The sequence below is a fragment of the Culex quinquefasciatus genome, chromosome 3 (genome assembly GCF_015732765.1).
Source record: "Culex quinquefasciatus strain JHB chromosome 3, VPISU_Cqui_1.0_pri_paternal, whole genome shotgun sequence".
In the NCBI taxonomy this organism is placed as follows: domain Eukaryota; kingdom Metazoa; phylum Arthropoda; class Insecta; order Diptera; family Culicidae; genus Culex; species Culex quinquefasciatus.
This window is the reverse complement of record NC_051863.1, coordinates 62,318,517-62,335,198: the sequence shown is the minus strand read 5'-3', so window position 1 is coordinate 62,335,198 and position 16,682 is coordinate 62,318,517. Positions and strand designations below refer to the sequence as shown.

The 16,682-nt window shown below is 36.2% G+C and overlaps 1 protein-coding gene across 2 annotated transcripts in view; it reads left to right on the top strand.

Annotated features, from left to right (window-relative positions):
* Window positions 1-16,682, top strand: part of LOC6039523 (protein krasavietz) — a 29,813-nt gene that overhangs the window by 1,315 nt on the left and 11,816 nt on the right. For both annotated transcript variants that reach the window (XM_001849072.2, XM_038258938.1), the window contains one exon: window positions 12,229-12,300. In XM_001849072.2, coding sequence (XP_001849124.1) covers window positions 12,240-12,300 — 61 coding nt within the window. In that variant the 5' untranslated portion in view covers window positions 12,229-12,239. The remainder of the gene's footprint in view (window positions 1-12,228; window positions 12,301-16,682) is intronic.

The window sequence follows — 16,682 nt, the reverse complement described above, 5'->3', positions numbered from 1 at the left end:
GAAAAATAAAAAGATTCGTCGAGTCACTGAGACGTCGGCGACGACGATTAGTCACCATTTTATATTGCCCCCACCACACGACTTCTCTACGATTCCCACAACCGTGCGGTGTGATGGTGGAGCAACGACGACGACGACTTTCTTTGTGCAGCATTCTCTGCGGGCTGCTTTTTTCGACTTTGTCGTCGTCTTTCGTGGCCACGTGAAACCACGTCAGCGAGGAGTTACACTCCCATTTATGGCACATTAAGCGACCTTTTAAGGTGATTTTTGCATTTTCATGTCAGTTAATATTGAGAGGTTCTTAAAATTGCAGCATGACAGGATCGTTATGCGTTCTAGGTACTTGAAGTTCACATCTGTGTTTGGGAAATGCAATTAATTTAGAAAAAGATTTTATGTAGGTGCACCAGCTACTTGGAGTTAACGTCTGTGTTTGGGAAGTGCAATTTCAGGGGCAAATGTTATGCATTTCTATGTACTTGAATTGCACGTCTGTGTTAGAGAAGCGCATATTTGTCCTGAATTATATTGTGAGTGACTTTAAAAAATGTGTTGATCCATAACATGTTAACAGCCACAGCATGTTTAATCTCCTTTGAAGAATATAGTAAAAGGATTAAATAGTATAATTTCAGAGTTTTCTTCTTTTTTTTGGAGGTTTTTATAAGCTATTGTCTTTGATATGTTTGAATAAATCTAGAATTTACAAAGTCTTTCTTCACAAGCATTAGGATATATAATTTTGTAATATAAAATATATATTGATTTCATACCTGCTAGACAAATAGAAACACACAAAATTATCGTAGCAGAGCTAAACATAATTATAAAAATAATAGAACATGATTATCAAAAATCTCTGAAATTCCATTAGTAAGTAAGTTCGCCCAAACTTTTCCCCAAAAAGTTTTAAAACATTGCTTTGTTTCAATAGTTAAACTTAAGTATTGCAGGGTTGTTACGGATGGCTTGTTTCGCGCGAATAGCGCGGATTTGCTGGCTAATTTTGCTCAGGCGCGGATGGCAATTTTGAAAATGTTTGTTTGTATTTTCTTAGTACGAAACGTCGAAAAATGAAGATAAAGATTATGTAGAAATTATTTTTATATGTTTCTTGTCATTTCTTAACATCTCCGGCTCTGAATATTTAATTTCTTTTGAATTTTGAGTAATGATTTTTTACTTTATTTTTAATTTTATACTGAATTTATTCAATTTTAAATTTTGTCAATCAATCAAATATTACAAACTTTTCCCGAAGATATAGACATTAGAATGTATAACAAAAACTAGTATTGGGGCTTGTTCTGGTGGGCGCCAAATATGAGCTTGGACGTAACAGAAGCTGGCCTCCACTTTCGAATTTTGGAATGGAATTTAATCGGTAGAAATATTTTTTTTTTTAATTTAAACAATCTTGGCGAAAATACCTAAAAAGATCAGAACATTCCAAATTCAAAGCTGCAGAAATTCAAAAATTCGAAAAAAAATTGTTTTGGTAATTTTTATAATAACAAAAAAATCAAAATAAATATTAATTTTCTTTCGAAATTTCTAAAATCGTAATTTAAAAAATCTGACATTTCGAAATTCAAAATTTTTGCCATCTGAAATTCAAAATACCTAAAATTTGGGTAATCGAAAATTTGAAGATTAAAAAAATCAAAATTAAAAAGTCAAAATTTAAAAACTAAAAATTATCAAATTCCAAACAATATAGAAAAAAAAATCTCAAATCTAAAATAATTTTAGTATCCTTAAGCTTATAAATTCTAAAATTCTTAAATTCTAAAATCCTAAGTTCTTAAATTCTAAAATTCTTAAATTTCAAAATCCTAAAATTCTTCAATTCGTAAATTCTTAAATGTTTTTATTTTTAAATTCTTAGTTCCTAAATTCTTGAATTCCACAATTTTTGAAGGGGACCATCCATAAACCACGTGGACACTTTAGGGGGTATGGCGATTGTCCACGCTCCATACAAAAAGATTTTTTTATATGGACAATTGGCCACGAAGGGGGTTCGAGATTCCCAAAAAGGGTCCACGTGGTTTATGGATGGTCTCAAGTCCTATTTTATGTAAGAGATTTTGAAATTATGAGAAGACATTATTTTAAATATCGGAAATTAAATTTCTTTCGGAGTGAAATTTTAGCGAGGATTTTGGATTACAAACTGTATAAAAATTCTCAGATTTTGAGTATTTAGATTCGAAATTTAAAATTTTATCATATTATAATTTTAGATTTTGATTTAATTTTGAGGTTATATTTTTGAAGTTAAATTTTTAGGTTTTTTAATATTGTATTTTCTATTTTGAAGATTTTTTTTCATGACCCTTGCCTTGACCGTCTCTTGAGGACAGGGCTCTAAAAGGGATCGATCACTGATAGTGATCGCACGATATTTGACACAGCTAGCCTATCAGCTGTCATTTTCCATTTGATCGTTGATAGAGAACTCAGAACGCCTATCATGAATTCAGTGCTAAGTGATCGCTCAAAAGAGGGCCGGTCGCATGAACGTTACACTCAGTGAGCTCACATGTATTTAAACCGAGAGATTGCCGATTTTGACTCTCAAAGAGTTACTCTGACTTGACGGCTTGCCTTCTCTCTCTCTCTGCTCACTGCTCTCTTTAATTTTCATTGCTTACTTGGATGAGATAAACAAAAACAAACCCATCCAGATTTTGCAAATAATATTATTATCAATTATATTATATTATTATAATATACCATATTCTTGATTTACACAACGAAATGGGGGTGTTTAAATCGAGAATCGTTTAAAAAAAGAATGTCCGTGACTTAAATTGAGAATATGACTCAAATTAAGAATCTTTGGGAATTCGTAATTTGTCAGAGAATTTTCAAAATGTATCAATAGTATTTTTTTTAGTTATGATATAAAAACATTTTGCATGGTTTTGGAACACCTGGGATGTTCTAGTCCATCCGAAACATCCGGAAATTTTGTACAACAGGCTAACCAAAGAAACAAGTTGAAACTTCAAAATTTTGTCAACGGATCCTACCCAGACTGCTTCAAGAGTGCGGTAGGCTACAGTGCATTGTTGTAACAACTTATTGGGATGATCTGGGTCATCCAAGGACTCCCTGGAGTTAAGATCTGTGGGTCTACCGCCGTAACAAGCCAGAGGTCGACGGGTTTTTACCCCGGAACATATCCGCATAGCTCCAGTGAGAATGGTAGACTACTTTGCTGATGTGTTGGGATATCCTGGGTCATCCAAGGACTCACTGGAGTTAAGATCTGTGTGTCTACCGTCGTAACAAGCCAGAGGTCGACGGATTTTGGCCCTGGAATATACCCGCATAACTTCAGTGAGTATGGTTGACTACTTTGTTGATCTGTTGTGCTGCCTTGGGTCATCCAAGGACTCACTGGAGTTAAGATCTGAGGGTCTACCGCCGTAACAAGCCAGAGGTCGACAGTTTTTTACCCTGGAACATACCCGCATAGCTTCAGTGAGTATTGTAGACTAATTTGCTGATATGTTGAGATGTTCTGGTTCATCCAAGGACTCTTCTGGAGATATGATAGACCATGATAGACCACCAGGACATTCCAACTCATCAGAAAAGTAGTCTACAATACTCACTGAAGCTATGTGGATATGTTCCGGGGTCAAAAACCGTCGACCTCTGGCTTGTTACGGCGGTAGACCCACAGATCTTAACTTTAGTGAGTCCTTGGATGACCCAGGACATCCCAACTCATCAGAAAAGTAGTCAACCATACTCACTGTAGCTATGCGGATATGTTCCGGGGTCAAAATCCGTCGACCTCTGGCTTGTTACGGCGGTAGACCCACAGATCTTAACTTCAGGGAGTCCTTGGATGACCCACATTATCCCAATAAGTTGTTAGAACAATGTACTGTAGCCTGCCACACTCACTGAAGTAGTCTGGGTAATATCCGTGGTCAAACATTTGAAGTTTCGACTTGATTCTTTGGTAAGCCTGTTGCACAAATTTTCCGGAAGTTTCGGATGGACTAGAACATCCCAGATGTTCCAAAACCATGCTAAAATGTTTTTATAACATAACTAAACAAAATAATAACATAACTAAACAAAATATGCTGAAACTATGGCTTGTTATTTCAATATTTATATTTTTTTAGTTTATTGCACCCTCCCCTCGACCCGTCAGACGGCTGAACTAGGGGACCATCGATATACAGGGTGGCCACTCAAGTCGGGAAATCGGGAAAGTCGGGAATAAGTCGGGAATTCGCCAAAATCCGCCAAAAATCGGGAAAAAGACGGGAATTTATGATTTTTTGTCAAAAAGTCGGGAAAAGTCGGGAATTCTGAGCATACTTGATTGAAAATTATTTTTGAACTCTTGAATAATTTTGTAAAATTTTGTAAAATTTTCAAATTGAATTCACTCATTTCTGCTTTAGTAACTTACTTTAAATTTAAGGTTCTTTTCACTATTTCAATATAGGGTATATGACCCTATTTTGGACCTAGTACCTATTTTGGACCTATTTTTATTAATCGAGGTAGTTCAGGCTTTTAAAGTACGAATTCACTGAATCCAACCAACAGAAAGTGTAGGCAGGATCGTTTTGTATCTTACCTCTTCCAAAAATGTTAACATTTTTGATTATTTCCTCTTTTTCAGCCACTTTTTCCAACGCCATTCGAACTTCCTTTCATTTTCCTAGCACATCGATTAGGTCCAAAAATTCCAGCCTCGTTGCTTATCAGATTTGGCTCGCGACACCTTGATGATTTTTTCTGTTTTGCTCTGACACCAAGCAATTTCGTCCGGTTTCCGAGCAATGTAACTGTTGCTTATTTAATTCTTTCTTGTTTTCCGTCACTAAACCATTGAAATAACTATTCTATTATCGAAAAAAACTCATTTCAAAATATTTTTTCAAATCAGCCGCGTTGGATCAGTTTTTGGAGCTACTTTGCCGTCGGTTCAAGGCTATCACCAACACATGCATAACAAGGTGTTGCCAGTTTTGTTTATCAATTTATTTCGATATTTCATTGAAATTGATTGAAATTTTTTAATTAAATATTTTGAATTGAATTTCTTTACTGTAATTATTTGAATGAAATCGAAGCTTTAAAAAGCAAATGATTAACAGAAACAATGAAAATATGTTTTTTAAACGATAAAAATGCAAATTGATGCTAGAGATTTGGATGATTGTTAGGACCGATTGCAAAGTATCCCAAAATTTGAATTTGATGTTGATTTATTTTTGTCTTAACATCATTATCACCAATTTAGCCGCATATATTTTTAATTTTTGCTTCAAAAAATGCAAACTGGCTACCCTGTTGGAATTGAAGGGGAAATGATTGAAAAACTTAAAGGGTCTAGTTCATTAAATCGTCAGCTGTCACCGTGACAGGAGCTGTCAACATCGCTTACGAGTGGTTTTTGAAAAAGTCGTATGAATTAAATTTAAAAAAATCTTGAGTTAGTTTTAAAAAGATCCTAAGTGCTAGTTGTAAACAAATCAATTTTTCAATTAGTTCTCGACCAATTTACGAATTATAAATAAAAATGCTTTGAATTATCATCTGCACGTCTTTTAAATGCTCTTTACTGGAAAACAAACAAAATTTGGTTTGGTTCAGAAAAAAATCAAAAATGTGTCGGAGATCGTGATGGCTTTTAAGACGTATTGCTAACTAATCAGAGAAATATGCATATGGAAAATATATATGATTTTTGCATATTTATATATATCACGAAAACAGCATGGAAAGTGCACGGATCGGGCTCAAAATTTTCTGGGATCCTTGGCCGAAATAATTAGACCCGTATTTTTGTTTGGCCATTAGGTGACCTACGCCGTGTTAGGTGGTCTGAAAATGGCCATTTTCGTCGATTTTTCAAAACCACTTTTTCAAAATCATAACTCCTCGCCATTTCAACCGATTTCAATTGTCTTATACGCAATGAAAGGTGATAAGTTGGCCTATCAAAGAAAAATAATAAAAGTTTCAAAATCAAGCCTAACATATGAAAGGTCGAATGAAACTTTAAAATGCCGTTTTAACGGTGTCTGGACCAAAGAGCCCATGTCTGGAAATATTTTTATCGGATTCCCGGACATTTTTACATAACATACTAAAAATGGGAGGAGTTCATTAACAGGATTCTGAGATATGATTTTTTGAAAATAAAATCCGTGTTTTTCGACGCGCCGCGCACAAAAACACGAAAATGACAAAATCGCCAAAAAATCAACTTTTTCCACTAAAACTGCGATAACTTACAAAATTTCAGCGATGACCTATACATGTCTGGGTACCAAAATTTTCGTAATTGAAAGACGCAACTTCTGGTATCCAGACATGTATAGGTCATCGCTGAAATTTTTAAGTTATCGTAGTTTTAGTGGAAAAAGTTGATTTTTTGCCGATTTTGCCATTTTTGTATTTTTGCGCGCGGCGCGTCGAAAAACGCGGATTTTATTTTCAAAAAATCATATCTCGGAATCCTGTTGATGAACTCCTCCCATTTTTTAGTATGTTATGTTAAAATGTTCGGGGATTCCGATAAAAATATTTCCAGACATAGGCTCTTTGGTCCAGACACCGTCAAAACGGCATTTTAAAGTTTCATTCGACTTTTTCATATGTAAGGCTAGATTCTTGAAACTTTTTATTATTTTTCTTTGATAGGCCAACTTATCACCTTTCATTTGCGTATAAGACAATTGAAATCGGTTGAAATGGCGAGGAGTTATGATTTTTTTGAAAAAAGTGGTTTTTGCGAAAATCGACGAAAATTGCCATTTTTCAGACCACCCTAACACGGCTTAGGTCACCCTAAAGGTCAAACAAAAAAATAAGGGTCTAATTATTTCGGCCAGGGAACCCCCACAAAAATTTTGAGCCCGATCCGTGCACTTTTGTTTATTTCCATGCTGTTTTCGTGGGGAATTGCTGTATAATTTTAAAAAATACAGGTATAACGATTTTTTTCACAATTGGCAGCGTTGGTTTATAATAAATTACACTTTTAAATTTTACCGTGTCAATCATGTTAGAAACACAATTAAATCAGCTAGAAAAATAAAAATCTTCGAAAAAAATAAGCATAAGAGGTTAATGCAATGTTAACATTATGGATTTTATGATTTGAGACATATAGCCGGGGTGACTTTCATAGGTTTGATATTTTTCCGCAAAATGAAGAGTAAAAATTGAATACGTACGGAATGGTATGGAATCATACTGACCGTGGTAGAGAAGTGCTCAAAGTACTTTTCATGAAATTTTGAAAAGTTTAAAAAGTTAGTTAACTACAACTAAGAAAAGGTTGATAAATAGCATTGTTTTCATCTTCTCAACGTGTCATGATTTTTTCAATGAACATGATTTTGAATCGTAAAACGGAATGCATTTTCGGATTCTTCGGACAATCTTCTACTAGGAAAAGGGTACTAGGAAAAGGTAAAATAAGTAAAAAAATTTTATTAAATATTATTTGTTTTTGAAACATAACTTTAAAAAATCTCATAATTTAATGGCATTTCCAGTAAAACAAATTTTATATAAAATGTGAAAACTTTTGATTCATTCTTTAAATTCAGTTATACATGTAATTCAAATCCATAATTTAATAAACAAAACTAGTTTCAACGAATTTCAGGCAAAGTTCTGAATTTTTAACAATATTACCTAAAATTTATATGTATCATATTGAAAAGTTTATAAACATAATTAACTAAGTATTAACATAAATGATTTTCTTAAAAATTATATCAGCAACATAAGTGATGGTAAGTTCGAAGTAAAAATAATGTTTGAAAACCTCAAATCTGCTTTTAACAAGACAAACTATGACTATCAAAGGCACCCTGGTAGTCAAACAAAGATTTTTTCAAATATTACATTGTTTTTAAAGTGCAACATGTAGTTAAACTTTTTGTCAAGCAACTGTAAAGTTTAACATGACAGATGAGAAAGTTTCACACCAAGTTAAAAGCTATAATCTACCTTTTAAATTTCTTGATTGTATTTAATTTAAGATAAGGTGTTTTTATTGCGAGTAATAACGGGTTGTCTTTAATGTTCTAATGCTTGAACAATTAGGTCATAAGAATATGCAAATTGTAAATAGGACAGAGACCTGCTAAAGATGCGTGAGTTTCCATTCAATATGATTAAAACACGTTTTCAAATTCAAATCCATTGTTTCATCATAATTGTTTAATTTCTGAAATAAATATTTTCCAAATTATAATCGTGGATAGGCCCTTTGGTTTATCAAACCGAGTTTTTGTAAGTGTGCGTGTTGCCGCCGCACGCCGCAATTCGAGTTGTCTAAATTTCAACCAATCAGAGTGTGGGTCCAAAATAGGTTCAGCGATGTCTCCAAAATACATTCAATAAGTCCAAAAGCATCCAAAAATGTTTTACTTGAAATGCTTATTACAATGGAATGGTTAAATTATTTTAAATTTTCAATAGTACACTTTGTTAAGCATAAATTAAGGCACAAAACAATCCTGAAACGAGCCAAATTAGTCAGACCGTTCCTGAGAACTATGCGAAATATGTTGACGCTTTGCATAGTAGGTCCAAAATAGGGCCATATACCCTATTTGAGTATAGAAAAGCTGTTAAAAGCATTCAAAATCTTCTTGAATATTGGAGTCTTTGACACAGATTTTCATAATATTTTTTTATGAATCAAATGATCGCTTTAATTTTTGTTCATCAGACAAGAGGTAAAGTTAATGAAAAACTAATATAAAAATAGAGCATAATGGCCAGCTTAGAATTATGAGTCTATTTCATTTTGTCACATAATTTGATATTTGGTAACAGATTCCAACTTGAGTTTGGCATTGGTTTTTTTGTGAATATTTTTAATTTTTTAACTAAATTCATTTAGTAATTTAAAATATTTTTTTCCAAATGTTGCCCTTGAACTTTTTTTTGAGTATGGGTAAATTACCTACCATAGATAAAGCTTGATCTTCAGTTTTCGGAAAACCTAAATATCGAATAAAATCCAAAATTGAAAAACTTTTTTACGTTTTGGAAACATAAAAAGCAAAAAAAAAATAATCCAAGAAATTTTTTTTTATTGCAAAATTGTTTAAAAAAAATTGTTTCTTCAATTATTTTGCTTTAAATAAGTGGGAAAACATAAAATCATATCAAACTTAATTTTCATTGAAAAAAAAAACAGTTCAATACTGACCACTAGATAAATTAAAATTGATGAGAAAATTTAATATCAAAAATTACAAAATTAAATTTGATGAATTCCTTGACATTTTTCTAAATCCTTTGAATGAGTAATAACAGTAATTATGTTTCAATCATTCTTTGATTTAAAATGATGATGAAGTTTTGAAAAAATAGGAACGCTATTTTAAGTTCAGTTATCTTTATCTCTTTGTCATTTTCAGTTGAAACGAAGTATCAAAAACTATACGTTAGCCAATTTAAAAAATAACATGGAAGTTATAAGTATTGTTGAACTTTCGATTATTTTTTCAAAGACTAATTTTTTGTGTTTCTACTCTGAATAATAATAATGAAATTCCATTTTTGAAGTGTTTTTTTATTTATTGTTTAGTTTTTGTATTTACAAAAAATGCCTATATTTGGATTTTTTTTTTAAATCATTGTGTTTTTTTCGCTGGTTAAAGTTGACTGTTCTTATAGAAAGTTTTATGTTTGAAATCATTCTTTAGATAAGAAATGCCTATTATTTGAGCATTCTGGAAAAGTCTGGAAAAAAGTCGGGAAAAAGTCGGGAATTTGAAAATGAAATTTGAGTGGTTACCCTGGATATACCACGTGGATACCTTAGGGGGAGGGGGAGGGGGGGGGCGGTTCAGCGATTGTCCACGCTCCATACGAAAAGGGGAGCGTTTTTTATTACGTAACGCAAAAAAAACTGGAATTTTGGACCACCATCCCCCCATCCCAACAAAATGTCCATACTTTTTTTTTTAAATTTTGTATGGAGCGTAACACAGCATCCGACCCCCCCCCCCTCCCCCCAACTGCGTTACGTAATAAAAGAACGCTCCCAAGGATTTGTTTTGTAATTTTCCTCGAGAGGAAGGAGGGGAGGGGTCTGACATTTCAAAAAAAAAACTGTCCACGTGATTTATGGATAGTCCCTAGGCGCGCGGACAATTTCCAATTCGAGCAAAAAAAATCAAACTCAAAACCGAGCTCAAAATTCAAAAAAATCTGCCTTAGATTATCCGCCGGGCACTCCACTAGCAACAGTCAGTGATAGAGAAAAAGAGCTGTCGATTGATAGCTATCATTGCAAAATTGATCGAAATTCCGATCAAATGTCAAACGAACTAGTGATACGCGAATGAATTTCGGGAGAGAGTCAATTGAGCATTTGAGTGACTTTGTGTGGCGCTCATTTATTTGTGTGTGTTTGAGCGAAAGCAGAATGTCTAGGTCAGGCAGACGTAGCGAAAATGAGAGAAGAACTCAATCAACTGTCACAAAAAATGTCGATCCATCACAACCCCTGCTTGAGGATTTTTTTTTAAATGGGTTTATTGCTTTCATTCTTTTTTAGCCTTTAACCATGAAACGAGTTTTTGTTTTTTTAATCAAATACTTTCTGAATTAGTTTTTCTTCATAAAAAAATAAAATTTCTTAAATGTTGGTCGCGATATTTTTTTACATCGCGTGGATTTTGCGCGGTTTCGGATTTTAGGTCGGCGCGGATTTTTTTTTCGACTCTTCCGTAACAACCCTGTATTGCAAGTTTTATTAAATTAATAATTTGAGTTTCAAAAGTTGTCTTTTCCATCGTTTTTGGGTTATTATAAACTCGAAATCTGATAAAAATCACGTCAGCCTGTGTACATTTTGCTTTGTTTGCTTCATAGTAAGTTAATGTGAAAATTTTCTGGAAAAAATCCCTCTGATCTCGGGAGAAACCCGAGAATTTGTAAATCGAATTCGGTGGCCACCCTGCGGCTTAATGATGTCATGGTAGCAAGGGCGTCTATGCGATGTGTCCCTACACTGCAAATTTGTGGTGCTTCGGGGGAGAGGAGAAAACATCAATTTTGTTATTCAGTCGCCCACATATTTCCCACATAACTTATTAGTTTTCAAAAAATGTATGAATTGACAAAAAATTCACTAAAATTAACAAAAAAAAAAACAACTTATTTACCAAAACATTTCAAATATAAATATAAACGCAGAGGAATGCAATTCAAATTTACTTCAGTTCAATCAAATTTCCATTAAACATTTGTTTTTTTAACGTTATGAGAGCGGAGAGGGAGACTAAATTTTTCAATAAAATTTGTACCAGCCTTATGAAACATGCAATTTGGAGGCAGTGTCTTGCTGCTTGTGATAAAACAGTCTTGAAATGAAGTAATTTGTTGAAAAAAGAACAACTTTTACTAATGAAATATTTATGTAGGATGGCTATAAATTGAACTCGGTTGGCCACCCTGTTTTAGTGATGTGATGGCAGCAAGGGCGTCTATGCGAAGTGACCCTACACAAATGCCTGGTGTTTTGGGGGAAGAGTCGTCACCTTAAAAGGGTGAGAATAATTCCACGTTGATAAACATCTCAATCAAATTATGACAGTCGTGGTCCACGTATTGAACATCTACACCCCCCAGTTCCTTGCGTGGTTATCCCCGATAACTCGGTTGGGAAACTGTCAGAGCAAACCTGTACAAGCCTGTGCTTAGCTATGTTACACGAGCCAACCTCGATGCTCGAGCGTAACACGCAGCCTCGCTACATTACGTCAATAGCAATTAAAACGAAAGACAGATTGATGTGTCCAACCTGGAATTGTTCTCACCAAAATGAACAACCCGCTGAATTATTCAACTCTCGAGGGTGACTTCGCTAGCGCGGCGCGCACCATCACACATCCCCCAAAAAGTAGGTCAATGAAGCTGAAACACGAGTGTACAAACGGGACAGACTTTCGCCCTCTCCTTTTCTTTCTTTCCTTTAGTTGTTTGAGTATATTTCATTCCCCCTCACTCTCAACTCCTATTCTTTTTTTTCACGAAGCTCCCACCCCGTCCAAGGTGGCAGCGTGGCCTTCACGTGAACGTTTAACCTTTCCTCGCAAGAAGACGACGACGACGTGCTTTTATTTGCTGAAATGATTTGATTTGTTCTTTTTCTCTTTTTTTCATCAATCGGAATCCGTGCTGCTGCTGCTGCTGCCACAGTAATTTGTTGTATGAGTCAGAAAGCCGAAAGACCAGTACTATCAGGTCAACGCATCAAGACCAGGAAAAGGGGTAAGTTGACCGACGACGCAATCAAAAAGTCAAAGTAGTTTTGTCACAGACATAATCGTAAAGTGTGAGCGAACGAACCCAAGACACCAACCAACAGGTTCGTTTAACATTGCAAAGATACAAACCTTTCTTCAGTAAACTCCGTACTAGAAGTGGGCAAATTAATCCGCTTTGCAAATCGGTTGGAGGCCGCCCAGAATCAGGTTGTCGTTGCGCAAAAAAACAACCAGCGCAGAAAACCCCCCACTTCCGGATGTAGTTTTGCACGACTGTAGCATTTATTATGAATGCACCAGCGCGCGGTTGACCTCTTTCTGCCTTCGCTGTATTTGGCACGACTCTTCTATCCTTGTATTGCTGAACACGGCGTCTGTTGGTGCAGGTCGAAGCCATTTTTTCTCTACACTTGACACCAGCTGCATCGCGGCGCGACAGCATTATTGCAAATTCAATCAATATTCAAAGGGGAGGGAGGGTCGGTCGTTTCATCCCTCACCTGCCCTCGTTATCGCGCTGTTTTGACCTTGTTTACGACCCAGTTTGCGCGAAATCCATAACGACTAGTGTGTTACGGTTCATCAGTCTGTAGCATTACTGAAACTTATGGGACAGTAAGCTTTGGCGCGTGGAGGGCCCTTTCCCGCCTGGTTTCGTTGAATCTCTGACGAGCTGGCGATGCCCGACGCCGCTGAACATCTGCAAACCTCAAGAAACATCTGTTTGATCGTCGCGTAGCTCGTTCTTAAATCAGCAAATTCTACCGTACCCTTCCGCGATCCCTAGAAGGGTACGTTTTCACCTTGCTGAGATTAAAACCTTTCGCGTTGAACGACTCGTCCGAACCCGCACCGCGAGGGTCGTTCAACAGTCTGCAAGACTTGCGAAAGAACAAACTCTGTAAAAACAGCTGCTACGAGACGATCAAACTCAATCCACAAGCGTCGTGTCCAATCCGGAGAGAACTTACTATACAGCACGTTTAGTCTACCGTAGGATCCCTTACAAACCACAGGGGTCGCTACGTTTTCACCGTGCTAAGAACAACCATCGCTTACACCCGCTTGGATTGCGACTTTCTCACCAATGGCGATCAGGGTTGAATAAGAGAGGAACAGCAGCAGTACAACTCCCCGGATTGGAACAACTACTTGTGGCAAACGACAGTCGTGGTCCACGTATTGAACATCAACCCCTAGTTCCTTGCGTGGTTATCCCCGGTAACTCGGTTGGGAAACTGTCAGAGCAAACCTGTGTATCAAGCCTGTGCTTAGCTATGTTACACGAGCCAACCTCGATGCTCGAGCGTAACACGCAGCCTCGCTACAATTATATCGAACTCTCGTAACCAAATTCATACAAAGATCTCAAAAGGTCGGCGTCGAACCATTCAGCACTTCCAGTCTACCGGAGCATCCCGTAACCCCTGGGATCGGCTACGTTTTCACAGTGCTAAGATCAGAACACCGCCGCTTACACCCGCTTGGATTGCGACTTTCTCATTCAATGGCGATCAGGGTTGAATAAGAGACGGACAGTCCACTCACTAGCTGACGCGCGTTTTGTGACTCTCTTTGTATGGATTGGTTATTGTTTGCGAAATTTCCCTGAAGTCTGATAACGACGTCATCCCGTTTGACATTTTGACAACTTCTCGTCAAGATTAGATCTAACTCAATTTCGTGCACGTGGCCGCCACAGTCGGCAACCAACGCAGATATCGAGCTTCGTCTGCAAACAAGTGGAATGTGATTGCAAACTTTTCCCACCCTACCACCAGCTTGGTGTTACATCTTCTCTCCAGTTTCTTGTGGAGACACGTGGAACGAACTGATTTTCCCTTCTCCCCCCGGCCATGGAAACCGTCTGCGTCACGTAACACGTGGGTGTGGTGGGTGAGTTACTTGCGAACGTCAGCGCAACAAAAAAATATATAACTTGTGTCGTCCACGTGCGACCGGGGCCATATGGTGAAGTTTGAGTGGGTTGGAGAAGGGAGCACGAGTACCGAATGTCAATTGTGTCTTATCAGCTAGATAGGAGACGGTAGTCTGGTTGGTAGGAATTTTGAAATTCGATTGCAAGGTGAGTTTTCCAAGGCCATAGCCAAAATTCATCGACTGACGAAAAAAGTCCAGTACTCACCATCAAATTCTGAGCGAATGCTTGTGCGTGACATAACCAGAATGGCGCTGAATAACGTAGTTCATGCTTGTTAAGTTTATCGAGACCCCCTAGAATTAAAATGTCACGCACATTAGGTACTTGAAGTTCACATCCGTGCTAGAGAAGCGCTATTTCGGTGGCCAATTTTATGCATTCCAGGCAACGTTGCCAGATTATTTTAAGAGAGATCTGTATTTTCTTAAATATAAATCTGTATTTTATCTGCATCATATCAAAATCGAAGCCATAGAAGAAATTTTAAAAAATTTAACAGCAGATTTAAGCTTTTTAATTATATTAAAACATAATTTAATTACTGAATTGTTGAAATTTTAAATAAAATCATTTTTCAAAAATCTGTATGTACAGATTTTTGGGATCGAAAAATCTGCCGAATATAACATTGACATTTGGAGCACCCTGGAGCTCGGTACAGGCCTTCAAAGTTTGGCATTTTTTCAAAAAATCGGTCCCGGCAAAAAAGATATGCGTCGCGCCTCGCGACGCCCTAGACGCCATTTGATTTTGCCGGGGCCGATTTTTCGAAAAAATGCCAAACTTTGAAGGCCTGTACCGAGCTCCAGGGTGCTCCAAATGTCAATGTTATATACACCAAAAGATGCGCAAGGATCTGGCCTACACGCCAGTGATGTTTTTGGTAAACGCATTGGTGGCCAAAATGCCTCAAAAAGTGACATTTTTGAAAAAATCTTTTTTTACGGGTTAAATCCCATTTAAAATTGAAGGGCGGAGCGCCAGCTCCTGTTACGTCCAATCAAGCTCATATTTTGGATTTGGGCTTAGTATGCCCACCGGAACAAACCCTTGAATGCCCGCCAAAAAGTCATTTTTGTTACACTCTATTGTATAAGCTGTACGTTTTTAGTTGAATTGTTACGAAAGCTAAACTGTGTTGCTTTTGTTGAAAGCTAAAGAGAAAACAACAAATGATAAAATGAACAAATTTCGAATCGAATCGGAGCATCTCACATTTGTCTAGAAAATGATATTACAGGGTGGCCACTCAAGTCGGGAAATCGAGAAAAGTCGAGAATTCGCCAAAATCTGCCAAAAAATCGAAAATTTGTGATTTTTTTTTTTCAAAAAGTTGGGAATTTCAAGCAAACTTGTTTTAAAGTTATCTAATATTTTGTTCAATTTCCAAATAAAATTTAAGGTTTCTTTCACTATTTCAATCTATTTGAGAATGAAACTTCTATTTGATACATTAACAATCCTTTTTTTTCCAGATTTACATATTTTTTATGAATCAACTGATTTTTATTAATTTTTGTTAATCAAATAAGAGAAACCATCTAACTTAAAAAAAACAACAAAAGTAATGAAAAGCTAATAAAAACGTTACATAATTCCTAAAAACGTTACTTGGTGCCTTCCTCTCATTTATAGAATTATTACATATCTCTGAAAAAAACAATGAAAATTTAATTTGCTTCAGAGTTTTAAATCGGGGATCGCGATCGCAGTTAAGCATTCAGTCCAGACTCGATTATCCGAAGTAGAGAGCCTGGATCTTATTAGAGAACGGACATCTCAAACCAAAAGTACCACTCGAAGCACGAGAACTGTCAAACGGAGGTACCAATCGAGCAAAATCCTTTGTCTTATGCTCGTTTGGTACCTCCGTTTGACAGTTCTCGTGCTTCGATTGGTACTTTTGGTTTGAGATGTCCGTTCTCTAATAAGATCCAGGCTCTCTAATCCGAAGGCCTCTGACAAATCGACGCCAACATTTCAAAAAGCATCATGTACAAACCATGCGTTTTGAGAAAAACGCATTTGAATGTTGAGCATCCATTTTCAATTACCATTTTTATATAAAAGCAAAATAAGATGTTCTAATGATAACAAACGATGAAAAACGTTGCTTTTGTTGATACTTGATCATCCATATTCAATAAAACATTATTTCCGTAATTTTATTTGAGAAAAACAAACATAACTTCTTTTGAAATCACCAACGTCGATATCACCCTGCTGTCACTGAGGGGGGCGCTTTGTTATGATTCGTTTTTCTTCGCCGAATGTACATGGCGCTTTTTTCTTGTTGCTTTTTTTTCGTCACGAGGTTTATGTAGCCTTTTGTTTGACAGGTTGACAGGGCTATATAAACAGGGACTGTTGATTGCAGAGATTTTGTTTATGTTACTTTATTTAAAATCATGATTAAACAGACTTTACTGAAGTAACTTTTGCTC